The sequence below is a fragment of the Ptiloglossa arizonensis genome, chromosome 4 (genome assembly GCF_051014685.1).
Source record: "Ptiloglossa arizonensis isolate GNS036 chromosome 4, iyPtiAriz1_principal, whole genome shotgun sequence".
Taxonomy (NCBI): Eukaryota; Metazoa; Arthropoda; class Insecta; order Hymenoptera; family Colletidae; genus Ptiloglossa; species Ptiloglossa arizonensis.
In genome coordinates, this window is record NC_135051.1 from 5,222,686 (window position 1) to 5,237,015 (window position 14,330).

The window sequence follows — 14,330 nt, forward strand, 5'->3', positions numbered from 1 at the left end:
CGTCAGCTCTAAGAATCTTGAACCACTTCCAGGAGGATTTGTCTCGGCTAACTACGTCTCTCTAGGAACACTTCAAACTCTAATCTTCGTTGACGAGTACGCGTTTCCTCCTCTGTTGGAAATCTACGATCGCTCCGCGCATCTTCAAGGACGCGTGTCGTTGGTTTTCGAGCACCGAGGATGCCAACGAATGCAAGTGAACGAACCGAGCTTGTTCCGTGGTGCGACGAGTCGCGGCATCGTTGAGAGAAACGGCGGTCCCCCGAGGTCGAAGGTGCCGACTGATAAGAGGTCTGGAATTAAGCTCGGTCGTCTAACTGCCAGGCGAAAAGCGCGACGCCTGATGGCGCCGCGCGGGCCCTGTCTGATTCACGCGGCGGGACAAGGGCAAGACGAGGTGGTTAACGGTCGTAGAGGAAAATTAGGGTGGCTGCTAGGATTAGCGATAGGAGACAAAGCTCCGTTCGCTTGGGAACATTCGGGAAATGGAGTCTATTCATTCGTGGGTAAGGGGGGGGGGGGAGGAGGAGGAGGAGGAAAACCGGCAATGAATCCGACGCGTGGACCGCGCGCGTGGATCACTCGCTCGGTGATAAAGGACGAAGGATTTAGCCGGGATCGCGCTGTTCCCGGGGCTTTATGGACTTTGTCGCGTATCCTGTTACGCGACTGGGTTTAGAGACGGTTGTATATGGCGTTGGTGGCGCGAACCGGTTGATTGGAACGTCCGTTTCGCTCGCGCGAGACGACGCGCGCGTACGGGTAGGGAAGATCGACGCGATTTGCTTCGATCGAGGCCCCATGATCGATGGACGACGGATTAAACCGTAAATTTCCCGCGCTCGAGTTTATCGAACGGTAACCGTTTTAACGGGTTATCGATACTCTCCGTATCGGTCGAGAAGCAGCTCGCACCGAGTCGCGAGTAATCGTACCCTCACGAGGGGAATCGTCTTCGATTTTAACGCGACGAAGGATCATCGCTTCGTTGTTGCACCGTGTGGAAGATCAAGTACAGACGCTCCGATAATTGCGAAGATGGAAACGATAAGTTACGAGCAAACTTCGATCGGGCGTATCTATGAAATTATCTACGTTTAATGTTCCACGGTTCTATCGTCCCGCGATTCGTGCATCCTGCGCGTTCAAATCAGAGGGGACACTCGTGATCTTCTCCCTTGTTGCACCAGGTTCGAGTAGAGGTCGTGGCGAGTATCGAAACCGTGTAAAATAATTTCACCGCGTGGTAGATGAGGATCGGTGGTTGTTCGCGGATCGTCATCGTTCCTGGACGATTCAATTTCCCGAAAATATCATCGTGGAAAACCGATCGGATCCGCCATACGTGGCCAGAATCGAGAAACTCGCGAACCAGGGTTCACCGAGACGTTCTGGACTCGCGCGTGGACTCTTAATTCCTGGACGATGGTATCGGTAGCTGGTCTCTGTGTAGGGCAGGAGGCGTGTACCCGGCCATTGTTTCAGTGGTCCTGGCCATGGGGACGAGATTCGTGATAAACGACACGGGGAACGACGGACGTATGCTGCCGCCGTTCCCGCTGCCTCCACCTCCGCTGCCCCCTTTCCTCTCTCTCTTTCTCTCTCATCCCTTTTTCTTCCCTCGCGCACGTTTCGCCGCACGATCCGCCGTAGGAACAGAGGTATCCTATCTGGTAACAGGATCTACTGGACACGTACATCCGTGGCGCGTTGGTGCTCCGAGCATAGATGGCACGTCGGTTATTACCAGGCAATAATGAAAGGTTCGTTCCGTCGTCCCGGGGGTTATTCTTAGACACGATGTATCTCGCGTTACATTAGGTTAGGAAAGCTTCTTCGCCATGTGGTCGTTGGTATCGAGCTCTCGAGCTGAATTTCGTTCATCGAAAGAGGACGAACGTCCAGATATCTTCAATGTAGAATTCTAGTCTCTCTGGGGGACACTCAGAGACATTTCTTCCCGTAAGTCGAAGGTCTAGTTAAAGCACAGATAACTCTGCTGGATCACCCTTACCAAAGAGGACGAACATCCAGATCTTTCCATGTAGAATTCTATTTTTGTCATTTCTAAGTCGAAGGTCTAGTTACCAAAGTACAGATAACTCTGCTAGATCACCCTAACGAAAGAGGACGAACGTCCAGATACTTCCATGTAGAATTCTAGTCTCTCTGGGGGGCACTTGGAGACATCTCTTCCTGTAAGTCGAAGGTCTAGTTAGAGCACAGATAACTCTGCTGGATCACCCTAACGAAAGAGGACGAACATCCAGATCCTTCCATGTAGAATTCTATTTTTGTCATTTCTAAGTTGAAGGTCTAGTTACCAAAGCACAGATATCTCTGCTAGATCACCTTAACGAAAGAGGACGAACATCAAGATCCTTCCATGTAGAATTCTAGTCTCTTTGGGGGGCACTCAGAGACATTTCTTCCCATAAGTCAAAGGTGTAGTTACCAAAGCACAGATATCTCTGCTAGATCACCTTAACGATGATAGGACACCAAGTGGATCACTTGGATGCCCTGCTTTTGCAGGATAGCAATCCACAGGTCGAAATATTGAGTATGGATAACGAGTACGCAAGGTGCGAAACTTAGCCGGTTTGTATCTTTAAAGTTATCCGGTATCCAATTTTCCTTTTATTACCATTCGTGTCGTTCGCTCTTGGAAGATATTTTTTTCATTAACCCCGGTGATAAAATATTACCATAATTTCATTCGTCGGGAGTCCTCCAAGTATCTAGGAGAGTTTCTCGATAAACGGTCCAATAATTCCGTGCCGAGTAATAAACGAGCCGGTATCACGAGAAAGGACAAAGGGTGGTTCATCCGATAAGGCACACATGACACTCGGAGGATGTATCGGATAGGGGTGGCACGAGGTACGACGGTTATTACTGGATCATAATGAGAGGATGGCGGCGGGGCCATTTTTAGATAAGACTGGACCTGTGGTCTGGCTGCGTCGAATTACGAGAGAGAGAGAGGAGGGACTATTTTCATTACAGTGCTTTTGGAACCCTTCGAAGCGGGCAAACAACCCGCCCCGAAAGGAGGAAGGAGCCTTCGGGTCTCCTGGCCACCGAGAGAAACCCAAGAGATATTTCCTTTACGCTCGAACGACAAAATGTCTTAGCAGTTACTACGACGTTTCGATTCTGAGACGCGGGGGGAGGTGAGCGACGGATCGAAAGGGGTGTTCCATGGGGGGGGGGGGGGGACACCCTGGAACAAAGGAACTTTTGACGAGGCCACCGGTATATCGTTGCCCGAGCACGGGAAACTTTGATAGGCGAATTCTCTTTCGGACCGCTCGTGGATTCTAACGTCGAGTATTTTATGGCATTCCAATGGGCCGCGCGTACTGTATCCACTGGAAAAATGAGAAAAGTACGTCTCGAAGAAGAACGATGGGGGGAATCGCGACAAGTCTGACAGAGAATCGAACTCTATTCCGGCTCTTATTTTCTCCGTTTTATTTCATTTTTGTAACGTTTAACCGAGAAGTTCATTTACGGAACGTGCGTAGATTTTTGCGATCTGGCGCACATCTAGGATTGGTAGGTAAAATAAAAGACACTGTTTCGTAAATGGTACAAATTGTATTCAGAATTTTATTTCTTTTCGCTACATATCGGAATGGAGCATACATTTTACATTATATTCTAATTCTTTCGTCGTGTTTGCGCAACTCCGAAAACACCATTATCGTTGTCTAGCAACGAACGACTCCTCGTGTCGAGATTGCGAAGAGAATCGAGACGGTTACTCGAGTAAGTCGAGGTTGTCATGCCACCCAGTACATTTCGCGCGCAGGTCGTCCCTCTGGTGTTGGTCTCGGCGATTATTTGACCAGAGTCCACGTTATATCGCTAACCTTCGCGTTCCTTTCTGTTCCAGGTAAGCCCCGTTCTGTCTCGCACCGGCCAGGACTAATTAAGAGAAGAGAGTCTCGTCTTGCGGCGGCGTCGAGGACCAGAGACACAGAGAGGGAGTAAACAAGCGAGCACACGGCCTCCTTCAGTAAGAACAAGAGTCGCCGGTGTACTTTTTCCATCGGCGGGCATGGTTCTTGCCTTTACCGCAATCTCTCTCTCTCTCTTTCTTTCTTTTTCTCTCTCTTTCTCTCTCCGGTGAAACCAGCCATACATGGTCCAACGTCGGAGAGTGGCGCGCAAACGAGCAAGAATTCTCCGCTGCCCCCGCGGCTCGTTTTCTCTTCAACGACCTTTTCATACCCGCGAATCTGTCTCATTGTCTCCGATTTATCGACCGGAAGTGGCGGCCGTCGACGACCTTCTCTCCCTGCTGTTCCATCGCGGCGAGAAAGAAAAACACGCGCGCGCGCCGAGTTAGCGAGAGCCAGTTCCTCGCGGACCTTTATGGATTAGCTATAATCGTAATTTCGCCGCCCCCTCGGGATTTATAACCGCGGCAGTAAAGCCAGAAAATACGACCGTGTCGTTTTCAGAAGACGCGAAGAGGTGGACCGCAGGACGCACGCGCGAATGCACAATGCGATACGCCGGGCTCGTCGTCGTCGTCGTATTCGCCTTCTTGTCCCAGGAGGTAAGAACGCGCGCGGTTTGTTACTTCCTCGCGTTATTCCGTCCGGTTTCTTGTACCAGGACTCGGACGATAGCGAGAGAGGAGCGAGGAGGAGCAATATTCACCGGCTACCACGCGGCGACAACGCGCCCGTACGCTCGACACACAGTGGAATCCGCGCGATGGTGGCGGGCTTTTATTAGCGCGGTTGCTTCACGGGTATCAGCGCCGCGTCGGGAGTAAATCATCCACGGACGTACTCGCCGTGGTTGGTGTCCCCTTTGTGCGCCGTTCTGGGACTCTTGGAGAGATACAGAGAGAAAGAGAGAAAGATAGATAGATAGATAGATAGATAGAGAGAGAGAGAGAGAGGCTAGCTTTGGTGGCTCCTTATCCGATTAGCCCGGGATGCGCGCGGTAGATTGGATATAGAGCTCCGGTACTTGGTTGGGAACACCGTTTTTTTTAGGTGTCTCTTTTTTAAAGACCTTTTTAGGTGGTCTGGTATCCGCGCGATACGATCTCTCTCGGAAAGTTATGAATTCTCGGGTCCCGTCGTGGTGGGCGGTTCGTGTGTCGCGGTACCAGCGAATTTACAGCGATTCTCAAAGTGACTTGTACGCGTTCTAGGGTCCCCTCAGACCCGGTGCATGCGGGTGGTTCGACCGAGTCGCTCGACGAGGGTGTCTCCTTGTTAGGAGGTCGCGCGTCTGCCTCGATAAAGCGTCTTCCAGTGAATTTTCAGCGATTCTCAAAGTGACTTGTACGCGTCCCAGGGTTCTCTCTGACCCAGTATATGCGGGTTGTACTATCGAATCGCTCGACGAGGGTGTCTCCTCGTTAAGAAGTCGCGCGTCTCCCTCGATAAAGCGTCTTTCAGCGATTCTCGTAAGGAGAGTTAACCGGGCCGAGTTTAACGTAAAAGTGTTTTAACGAAACTGGTAGGAACGTGTTTGGTCTCATTCTCATCGGGATAATCTCGTCTGTTTATTAATAACACTCTCGTTACGATACGGTGGGAAATATAAAGTCTGCAATACGAGAGTACGTTACAACATCGTTCACCGTGTAACGTATGTACGTTCTGCTTCTTAAAAATAGTGAAATAAAATAGTCACGCGTACGATGGGGGCCCATATATGGCCTGTGCGGGGACTCAAGGTTAAAAGAAGACACGCAAAAGTCGACTTTCGTGGCCTGTTTCGCCAAGGAGTGAAATTACTGGTGATTTCTGGCTCGAGAGGCTACATCGAGATTAAAGAACGCGTAAAATGTTGTTGGCCGGTGAAAAGGAATCGATAGTCGATATTTCGGTGTATTGTCACGAGTTCCCGGCGCGTCTGCCGCGAAATCACCGTCGCAGACCGGTTATTGGTTGTGCAATATGTGTACGTCAGAGGCGAAAGAAGAGAGCGAAAAGGAAAAAGAGAAAAAGGACGACGGTAGGTTCGATAAACGTGGCCTGGCCACGTCCCAGGGGGTGGTTGTCGTCCTTGTACCATATTACGGGCTCTCGGAACGTTCTCGTGGGCTACGGGCGTAATTTGCTGTTTCGCGTCTTTTCATCGTGGCCCGTTTACGTCTTCGCAAATACACGAACGGTATACACAGGATTTCAAAACGTAATTGACCGAGAAACGCGGGGGGGTCGACTGTAATCTCCTTTCTTTTTTCGCGCCGATGCGCAATACGCTTTTATCGTTCGTTCCTTTCCAGACCGAATCGAAAATTGTAGCTCCTTGTGGATAATTAAACCCTTCGAGATGGGAACAATTTTGACCCAGATAAGAGAGATCAACGCTTACTTTCTCTCGTTAGATCACGGAACGAAACGTTTCGCATCTTCGAACGAACGATTCTCCATTCGTCGATTGGAAATTTAAACTTTTCCCACCACTGACAAGGTCGTGCTCGACTTCGATCGAAGAATAGTTCGCTGGAGAAGGTTCAAATTATGATCAGAATTTTCACAACGTTTCGGTGATGCGAAAATCATCAGGGGAGGGGGGCACCGACAAAGAGTAATCGCGTTTCGAGCAATGGTAGAAGGGGAATGGTTCGGCCGCGGGGAGCCACAGGGAGCGTCCCTAGAGGTGTCCCCAGGAGGTGGGCGTTGCAAAACTATCTTCTTAATCGAGCGGTGATTTACGAGCCGCGTCGCGAGATCGTCCGCGAAGATTACGCGGCGCAGCTGCAGCCCAACTTCGGCCTAGGATTTATGCAATTACCGTTGCATCACCGAACCTGGCCCCGCAGTTGCACGCACCTGTATAATCGGTTCGCGATTCGATCAGAAGGCAGAAGGGGACCGAACAGAGAGAGATTTCCCCTCCGTGATTCCTCCTTGCCTTTGTTTTTTTTCCCCTCGCCTCTTTTTTTCCTCGTTGGTCACCTTCGTCGAGACGAATTTGGACCTAGAGAAGTCTCGATCGTTGATCGATCTCCCATTCGGAACGTTACACTCGTTGTCCACCGTCTATTCCGCGGTCTGACCAACGCTTCTCCGCGTATCGCGTTTCTAGTTAACGTGGGCGACGTCTACGTGACTAATCAGTTCACGACCCTCGTTCGCTCGGGTTCGTTAACCTCTCCCTGAATATCGACGCTTATCCGTGTCTAGCCTGACGTTTTTCCATTTTCCAAACCGTCTCCCCTTGTACACCCGGTTTTCCTACCTTGGTCCGAGAGTCCTTGGTTCGCGGTTGGTCACTCGTTGGGTCCTACGAGTCTCTTCCACGTGTGTATCCCGTGACCTGGGACACGTGTTCCCTCGATTGGCAAATTACGCGCCGAGGCCGTCATCCTCGTAGCAAGAGAAAGAGAGAGAGAGAGAGAGAGAAAAGAGGAGGAGAGGGGGTATCGGAGCGGCGGGAGGGATCGGTAACCGAGAGTAATTCGAGATACGAGTCGAGAACACCGTGGCGATCGCTGGTCTCTCGACTCGCGAGACGCGAGGTTTTCTCCGGACTCTGTCGAGGTCTCGCCCTCGTTTCGCTTACACGGGAGGAACACGGCTCCTCGAGGTCTGTGACCTTAAAAGTTACTTCGGTGCGCGCAGCCGACGCTCGCGTCGGAGGTGAGAGAGAAAAGAGAGAGAGAGAGAGAGAGAGAGAGAGAGAGAGAGAGAGAGAGAGAGAGAGAAGTACGACGTCGGTCAGGTGAGGAGGAAGCAATACGCGAGACGGGGGAGTGTAAGAGCGAGAGAGGGTTGTGTAGGGGGGAGACGGGACACAAGCTCGTTTATTTTATCGTCCGCGGCTGGCAGACGCACACGAGCACCCGCGAGTACCGTGCAACCACACCTAGCCGGGAGAGAGACCCGCCGCGTATAGATACGAGTCCGATCTGTCAGGTAGTCCGTGATACATGGGCATGTGCACATAATAATATCGTGTGACAGGCCGCAAGATAGCTGGCGTGGGTCGACAGACAGGGAGTGCCACTTCAAACCGCGTCTCGTCTCCTCGCTCCTCTTGTGTCGGACCCGGTTGCCACCTTCCGTGCCCCCCACTCTCGTTCTCTCTCTCTCTCTCTCTCTCTCTCTCTTCTTTTCCACCTTCTCCTTTCTTCTGGATCGTTGATAATTGTTAGATAACTGCAAGACACTGACCGTTTTTCTTCGTTCGGGACGCGTTACCTCGACGATCGGAGGTGTGGGAGAGTCTCACCGAGGTTGTTCTGGATTCTTAGCGGATGAGAGATTCGAGGGAGTGGCGTGTCCCGGGAGCCTAGGGTTTCGAGGGACCGGACGACCTGAGAGAATTCCGTGTCGAGATACTGTACCGTTTGGAGTAGTCGGCCGGGGGGTACCCGAGGGTCCAGAAGTTGGAAGCATTAGAGATTGGAGAATCTGGGGATCTGGGGAAATAGGAGATTGGAAATACGGGGAAATCAGAGATACATCCACGGTGATCTCGAGTCTGCAGAACCTGGAGATCTCGAGGTTTGAGGATCTCGGGATCCACGAATATCGGGATTCGAAGATTCTGGAATCTAGAGGTCCCTGAACCTGGACAATTCGCTGTACTAACATTGTAGAGACTCTGAAAGAGTCCACGCTTCTTCGAAATTCGAGATTTTAGAAACTCGAAGCGTCGAAAAGTCCCAAGACCCAGACTTTCCAATCGCGTTCCTCGACATCGAATAAATATCTCGTGGAACGTGTACAGCATTGTGCCACACTCGTCGAATGATCGAAAACGCGTAAGAACAGGACGAAAATTGCTCGGTACGTGTCGCGCGAAACGTTTCACGAGAGCCACGACCAATAAACGTCGAGCGACTAATTCTCGAAGTTAACGACGATCGCTCGTTACAAGTTTACGATCGCTTGTAGTAGTTGGCCGGCAATCTACGCGTGGAAACTGGCGTACCCGGTGAACGTAGGTCGTCGATATATATTGCACGTCATAAAACTTGCTTTGAGAAACATAACCGAGCAGCCGCAACGAGGGTGCGCGATATATTACCTATTACGGTCATTAATGCGAATTATTTGATACTTCAACTTCGATTAAAGACGACCGAGGCAAACTTGGGCAATACTCGAAAACCTAGTCCTTCGAATTATCAATACGCGAAGCAAAGATAGAAAATCCTTTGTCACAAATTCTTTTTCTGCTACTTTTTACTAAAGAGCACCTAGGAAAACTCAGGACTTCTTGCATAATGTTGGAAAATCGGTATTCTCGAATTATCAATATGGGAAGCAAAGGTAGAAAATTCTTTGTCACAAATTCCTTTTCTGCTACTTTTTACTAAAGAACACCTAAGAAAACTCAGGAGGACATCTTGCATAATGTTGGAAAATCGGTATTCTCGAATTATCAATACGCGAAGCATACGTAGAGAATCTTCTATACCTCAAAGAGGACAATGACCCAGTAATGGGGGTAACTTCTGCACCCGAGTACCCCAAACTTGATCAATATCCGTAACACGCCGCTGCACGCGCCTTCGAGGAATTAGTTTTCGTTCGGTTGTCGTTTCGAGGTAGAAAAAAGAAAGAAATTTGCCCCGGTATTTGGTTTTTTTTTCTCAGTTCCGTGCACCTGCGCGACGAAAAAGACAATCGTGGGCGCGAATCGGTCCAGGCCCCCGATATTTATTACCCCCCTGCGCGCGCAAAGTTCCTTCGTCACGCAATCGCGAACCGGCGGTATCTAACTCTCTCGAAGTACGGTTAAGTTCGCGGACATAATTTACGGGCAGCGAGCCTTCTCCAATACGACCGTCAGATAAATCTAAAGCCGGGTCTGGGCTCCATGGCTCCGACTTCGACCGCTTTAACCGCCGCTCGAGATCGCAGATCCACGCAACCGAACCGCCGGCAAATTAGTCAATATTCTATTTGCCAGTAGTTACAACCGGTCGTTGGTCGGACCGTTCTCCCCCTCGACATCGTTAAACGATTTTCTCGGAGCTACCGGCATCGATATATCGCCTTCGAAGCTGCAAACACGGTCACGCGTGCCCCGCGTTACAGAAATTGTTTTATCGCGAGTGTTCCGCGTAGAGAACGGCGTGTCGGACTCGATGTTAATGTTGCACGAAAACGGCGCGCAATCTGATGCCATTTGCATGCAGGAATGCCGGTCTGGGTTTCGTTTGAGTCTTTATCGCGCGATTCTTTGCACGTTTCTACGTTCTTACCCGGATAGAAGGGTCCAAGGGGGTCCAGAAAATATATTTTTGTCCACGGTTTGAAAAATGTGTATTTAAAAAATGCCGGATCTCTGGATATTGGATCATGGAATGTCGAAAATAATAAGTCGTGGTACAGACAAATTTTCTTTTCTTTTTCTTTATTAATAATCAGTCCAGAAATTGTTACAAGAGACGTGGCTAGTTTCGTTGTACTCGTCTCGATGAATCTTTACTTTGTGATGAGAGCAAGTGCAACGATTCTGTTTTTGTACATCACCGGTCTGCTTTTTCAGATGGTGCTAACAACGAATGCATCAAGATAACAATACATGTTGTTTCACACTGGTTTCAAAAACAATGTGTAGATAATTACTGCGTATTCAGACGGTAAAACTTGCATTTACGATCGGGAAGCGTAGGTGCCGTGCCTGAAAATAACAATGATCTGTTCTTCGCTTAAGGTAAATGTTTTTGCCTGGCGGTAGAAAAGAATTTCATATTCCGCAGACTTTGAGGATCAATGGTGCCCCGACGGTTCCGGTTGTATCGACTTCCACTCGAAATCACCTAATTAGTCGAGCAGTTCGAATTGGCAAAAGGACACGGAACGGTTGCGTTACAACTGTAGATGCCTGTCGGACAAGAAATCGAAGTTACGAAGTTGTTGCAGCGCGCCCACGCGTATCTCGCGGGGGCCCCGTTCGATCGAGCATCGTTCCATTAGCCGCTTGCCCTCCCCTGATCCTCCTCCATTTGAATCTCCGTGCAGATAAAGCGGTTCACCTGCTAGGAAAATTATTAACCAACGGGACGGTTCGTCTAATTAGCGAGGAAAATGCTCGTGTTCCTCCGTGGCTCTTCCTGTCTCTCCGTGGTTCTTCCTGTCTCTCCCCGGCTCTCCCTGGCTCTCCCTGGCTCTCCGTGGCTCTCCGTGGCTCTTCCTGTCTCTCCCCGGCTCTACCGGGCTCTCCGTGTTCCTCCGTGGCTCTCCCTGGCTCTCCCAGGTTCTCCCTGGCTCTCCCAGGTTCTCCCTGGCTCTCCCAGGTTCTCCCTGGCTCTTCCTGGCTCTCCCTGGTTCTCCCTGGCTCTCCATGGCTCTCCCTGGTTCTCTGTGAGTCTCCGTGGCTCTCCGTGGCTGTCCCGAGTTCTCCGAGGTTTTCCCTGGCTCTCCCTGGCTCTCCCTGGCTCTTTTGATTCTCTCCCTCCTTTTCACCGTTTGAAGAGAATCGGCAGGTTCAAAGGGATCCTGGGGCTTTGTATTTCCTCGTTCCAGGAGCGTGCGACGCTAGCTTTCGGTCAATTTCTCACCCGTGCAGGTCACGTCGGTAGCGGTAGCGAAATACGTCAGCACGCCGTTTCAACCCCTGCTGGAGTTGCCCGGTGGGCTGGGGTATTTCGTAAATATGATAGGAACCGGGCTTTTCGTGGATACTCGACCGGACGGGAGGTATGCGTGTTCCTTTCTTCGTTATTCCTTTCGGAACACGGAGGAGGATTTCTCGCGGAGGAGAGTCCCGGCTTGTATTCTCGCTGACCCCTGAAATCTCTCTTTGGCCGAGCAAATTGTTTCTTCGATTGCGGGACGAGGATTTCGACGTTTTCCTTTTTTTCCCTTCTCGCCGGTAAAACGAACTTTTACGCTTTTTGAAACACGACGCGGATCGGTGGTGGTCGAATCTTTTGCTAGTCGAAAGCAAAGCGATACAGAAACAATTTCTATCGTAGCGTACACGTATCGAAACGATTCATTGGACTCTTATCCGATTAATTGCCTCCGTTTTTCATTTTTGCTATAAATGTTTATTTCAACGAGTATACAAACAATGGTATATTCGAACGAAACGTTGCTCTACCAAATGATAAAAGATTAGAAAAGAAATTGCCAAACAAAATTTGAACCATCGGAATCATTAGTTTCCAAAAAATATTTATTGTTATCGATGCTATTTTTGGTACATCATTTCTTCATTTACGATTTACTGCTACTGGTCAGCCCTACACTATCTTTACCCATGAATATATTCCACATTAATATGTATACGCTAAGCGCATAAAGCATTACATAAAATTGGATGTAAGTAAATGTGTAAGAAAGCGTACTGGTTTCTCAAAATTAGCAATCTTTGGGAGAAACGCAACTTGAATCGTCTTTTCTAAGGTAACCTCTTTGGCACCGGCATTTGGCCGTGAATCGAGTGCACGGCTGGAACAGATACATGGATGTTAGTAATCACAGATTTTTCCCTCGAGGTAACTTAATTATCCTCTACGAGTTTCAAACGCTTACAAGTGGGCAGGAACGAGTATTTGGGTTTGGATAATCGCAAGACGGTTCGCACATTTGTCCGCAGAGTGACCATATCTGATTCACGCCACATCTGGGTGTTTCGTCCATTTTGACAACTGAAAAAATATATATAGCGTTAGTCGTGTCTCGAGTTGAAGATTCGAAGAGATACAGAGTTCGTGTCGGAGTTGCATCGAAACGTCGAGGACGATCATTTTCGAAAATTAATTTTTCCTACTATTCTCAGAGAGAAGGTGTCTAAACAAATTATACCCATTCCATATAAAATAGAACTTACCAGCGACGGTCACCAAGGTCAATAACATAACAGCGAGAACGTATCGAGTCATGTTTCGATTTTTTTTTTAAACTTCGTTCAGCTTGTATCGAATGAAATTTCGTTTGTGGTGAACATGTCTGGAAGCGTCAGCTTTTTATACTAAATAGTGTCCTTCTTTTTAAGATAATATTGACAATCGAGATAATAGCGCGTGCATGCATGTCGTATCATTGCAAACAATGTATGGAAAATTATTATACATTCTTGACACAAACTTGTTTTTCCAATAAATGTCATTGTCGACAAAATGTTGTATTACGACTGGAGATCACGAATCTCCATTGGGAAACGTATAGGTGCCACGTACACCCATATATAACGATCGTTATTTTACATTAAGCTGACTAATTATCGTATTATCTTGACATATTCAAATAACACGTCAGTTTTGATACGGTGCGAGGCTTCCGGGTACGGTTGAGATTTTTCCAGGCCGCTATTTCGTTGCATTGTCGCGAAACAAAAGGAGTGGAAGGCGTGCCACGCGTGTTCTTCTGTCAGCTATCGTCACGTTTCAAGGCTCCATTTGGGTTGAGATTTTTTCAGGCCGCGAGGGTATAACGATCTCGATCGGCTTCGACAGTTGCTAATACGTCACGATGAATTCCATGGAACCCCAAAACCCACCCTCCAGGCTAGGGACTCGGTCGAGCTCGAACTACCGCTTGATTGCGTACGGATTCGCGGCGATTTCAGGGTTGAGAAAGGGAGGGCTCACTGGCTGACGTTTTTCAGGGAAGAAACGAAGAGGGCAACAAGAAAACGACACGTGTGACGGACGGAAAAGTTCTCTGTCTCTCCCCGGCTCTCCCCGGCTCTCCCCGGCTCTCCCCGGCTCTCCCCGGCTCTCCCCGGCTCTCCCGGGCTCTCCCTGGCTTTCCCTGACTGTCCCTGGCTTTCCCTGACTGTCCCTGGCTTTCCCTGACTGTCCCTGGCTTTCTCTGACTCTCCCTGACTGTCCCAGCCTTTCTCTGACTCTCCCTGACTGTCCACGACTGTCCCAGGCTTTCTCTGACTCTCCCTGACTCACCCTGACTCACCCTGGCTCTCCATGGCTCTCCATGGGTCACCCTGGCTCTCCATGGCTCGCCCTGGCTCTCCCCGGTTCTCCGTGGTTCTCTGTGGCTCTCCGTGGGTCTCCCTGGCTCTCCCTGGCTCTCCCTGGTTCTCCCTGGTTCTCCCTGGTTCTCCCTGGTTCTCCCTGGTTCTCCCTGGTTCTCCCTGGTTCTCCCTGGTTCTCCGTGGTTCTCCGTGGTTCTTTGTGGTACTCCGTGGGTCTCCGTGGTTCTCCGTGGTTCTCCCTGGCTCCTTTTTTCTCTCCTTCCTTTTCTCCGTCTGAAGAGAATCGGCAGGTTCAAAGGGACCCCGGGGCTTTGTATTTCCTCGTTCCAGGAACGTGCGACGCTAGCTTGCGGTCAATTTCTCACCCGTGCAGGTCACGTCGGTGACGGGAGCGAAATACGAGGGCGATCCGATAATTACTTAGCTTCACCACCCGATGGTCACCA

The 14,330-nt window shown here is 49.8% G+C and overlaps 2 protein-coding genes across 3 annotated transcripts in view; one reads left to right on the forward strand and one right to left on the reverse strand.

The window, feature by feature from the left end:
- Heca (hdc homolog, cell cycle regulator) overlaps positions 1 to 14,330 on the forward strand; it is a 205,496-nt gene that overhangs the window by 150,089 nt on the left and 41,077 nt on the right. The gene's annotated exons all lie outside the window — the stretch shown is intronic.
- LOC143145420 (chymotrypsin inhibitor-like) lies at positions 12,108 to 12,878 on the reverse strand. The gene is made up of 3 exons (XM_076308781.1): positions 12,781 to 12,878; positions 12,483 to 12,598; positions 12,108 to 12,398 (listed from the first exon to the last, which is right to left on the reverse strand). Exons 1-3 carry the CDS (start codon positions 12,830 to 12,832, stop codon positions 12,309 to 12,311), a joined length of 258 nt encoding a protein of 85 aa, XP_076164896.1. The 5' UTR covers positions 12,833 to 12,878; the 3' UTR covers positions 12,108 to 12,308.

Coding starts and splice junctions, on each gene's coding strand:
- LOC143145420 (XM_076308781.1), bottom strand. CDS start 12,832: ATGACTCGATACGTTCTCGCTGTTATGTTATTGACCTTGGTGACCGTC. Junction 12,599..12,780: donor GACCTTGGTGACCGTCGCTG/GTAAGTTCTATT, acceptor ATATTTTTTCAG/TTGTCAAAATGGACGAAACA. Junction 12,399..12,482: donor ATACTCGTTCCTGCCCACTT/GTAAGCGTTTGA, acceptor TATCTGTTCCAG/CCGTGCACTCGATTCACGGC.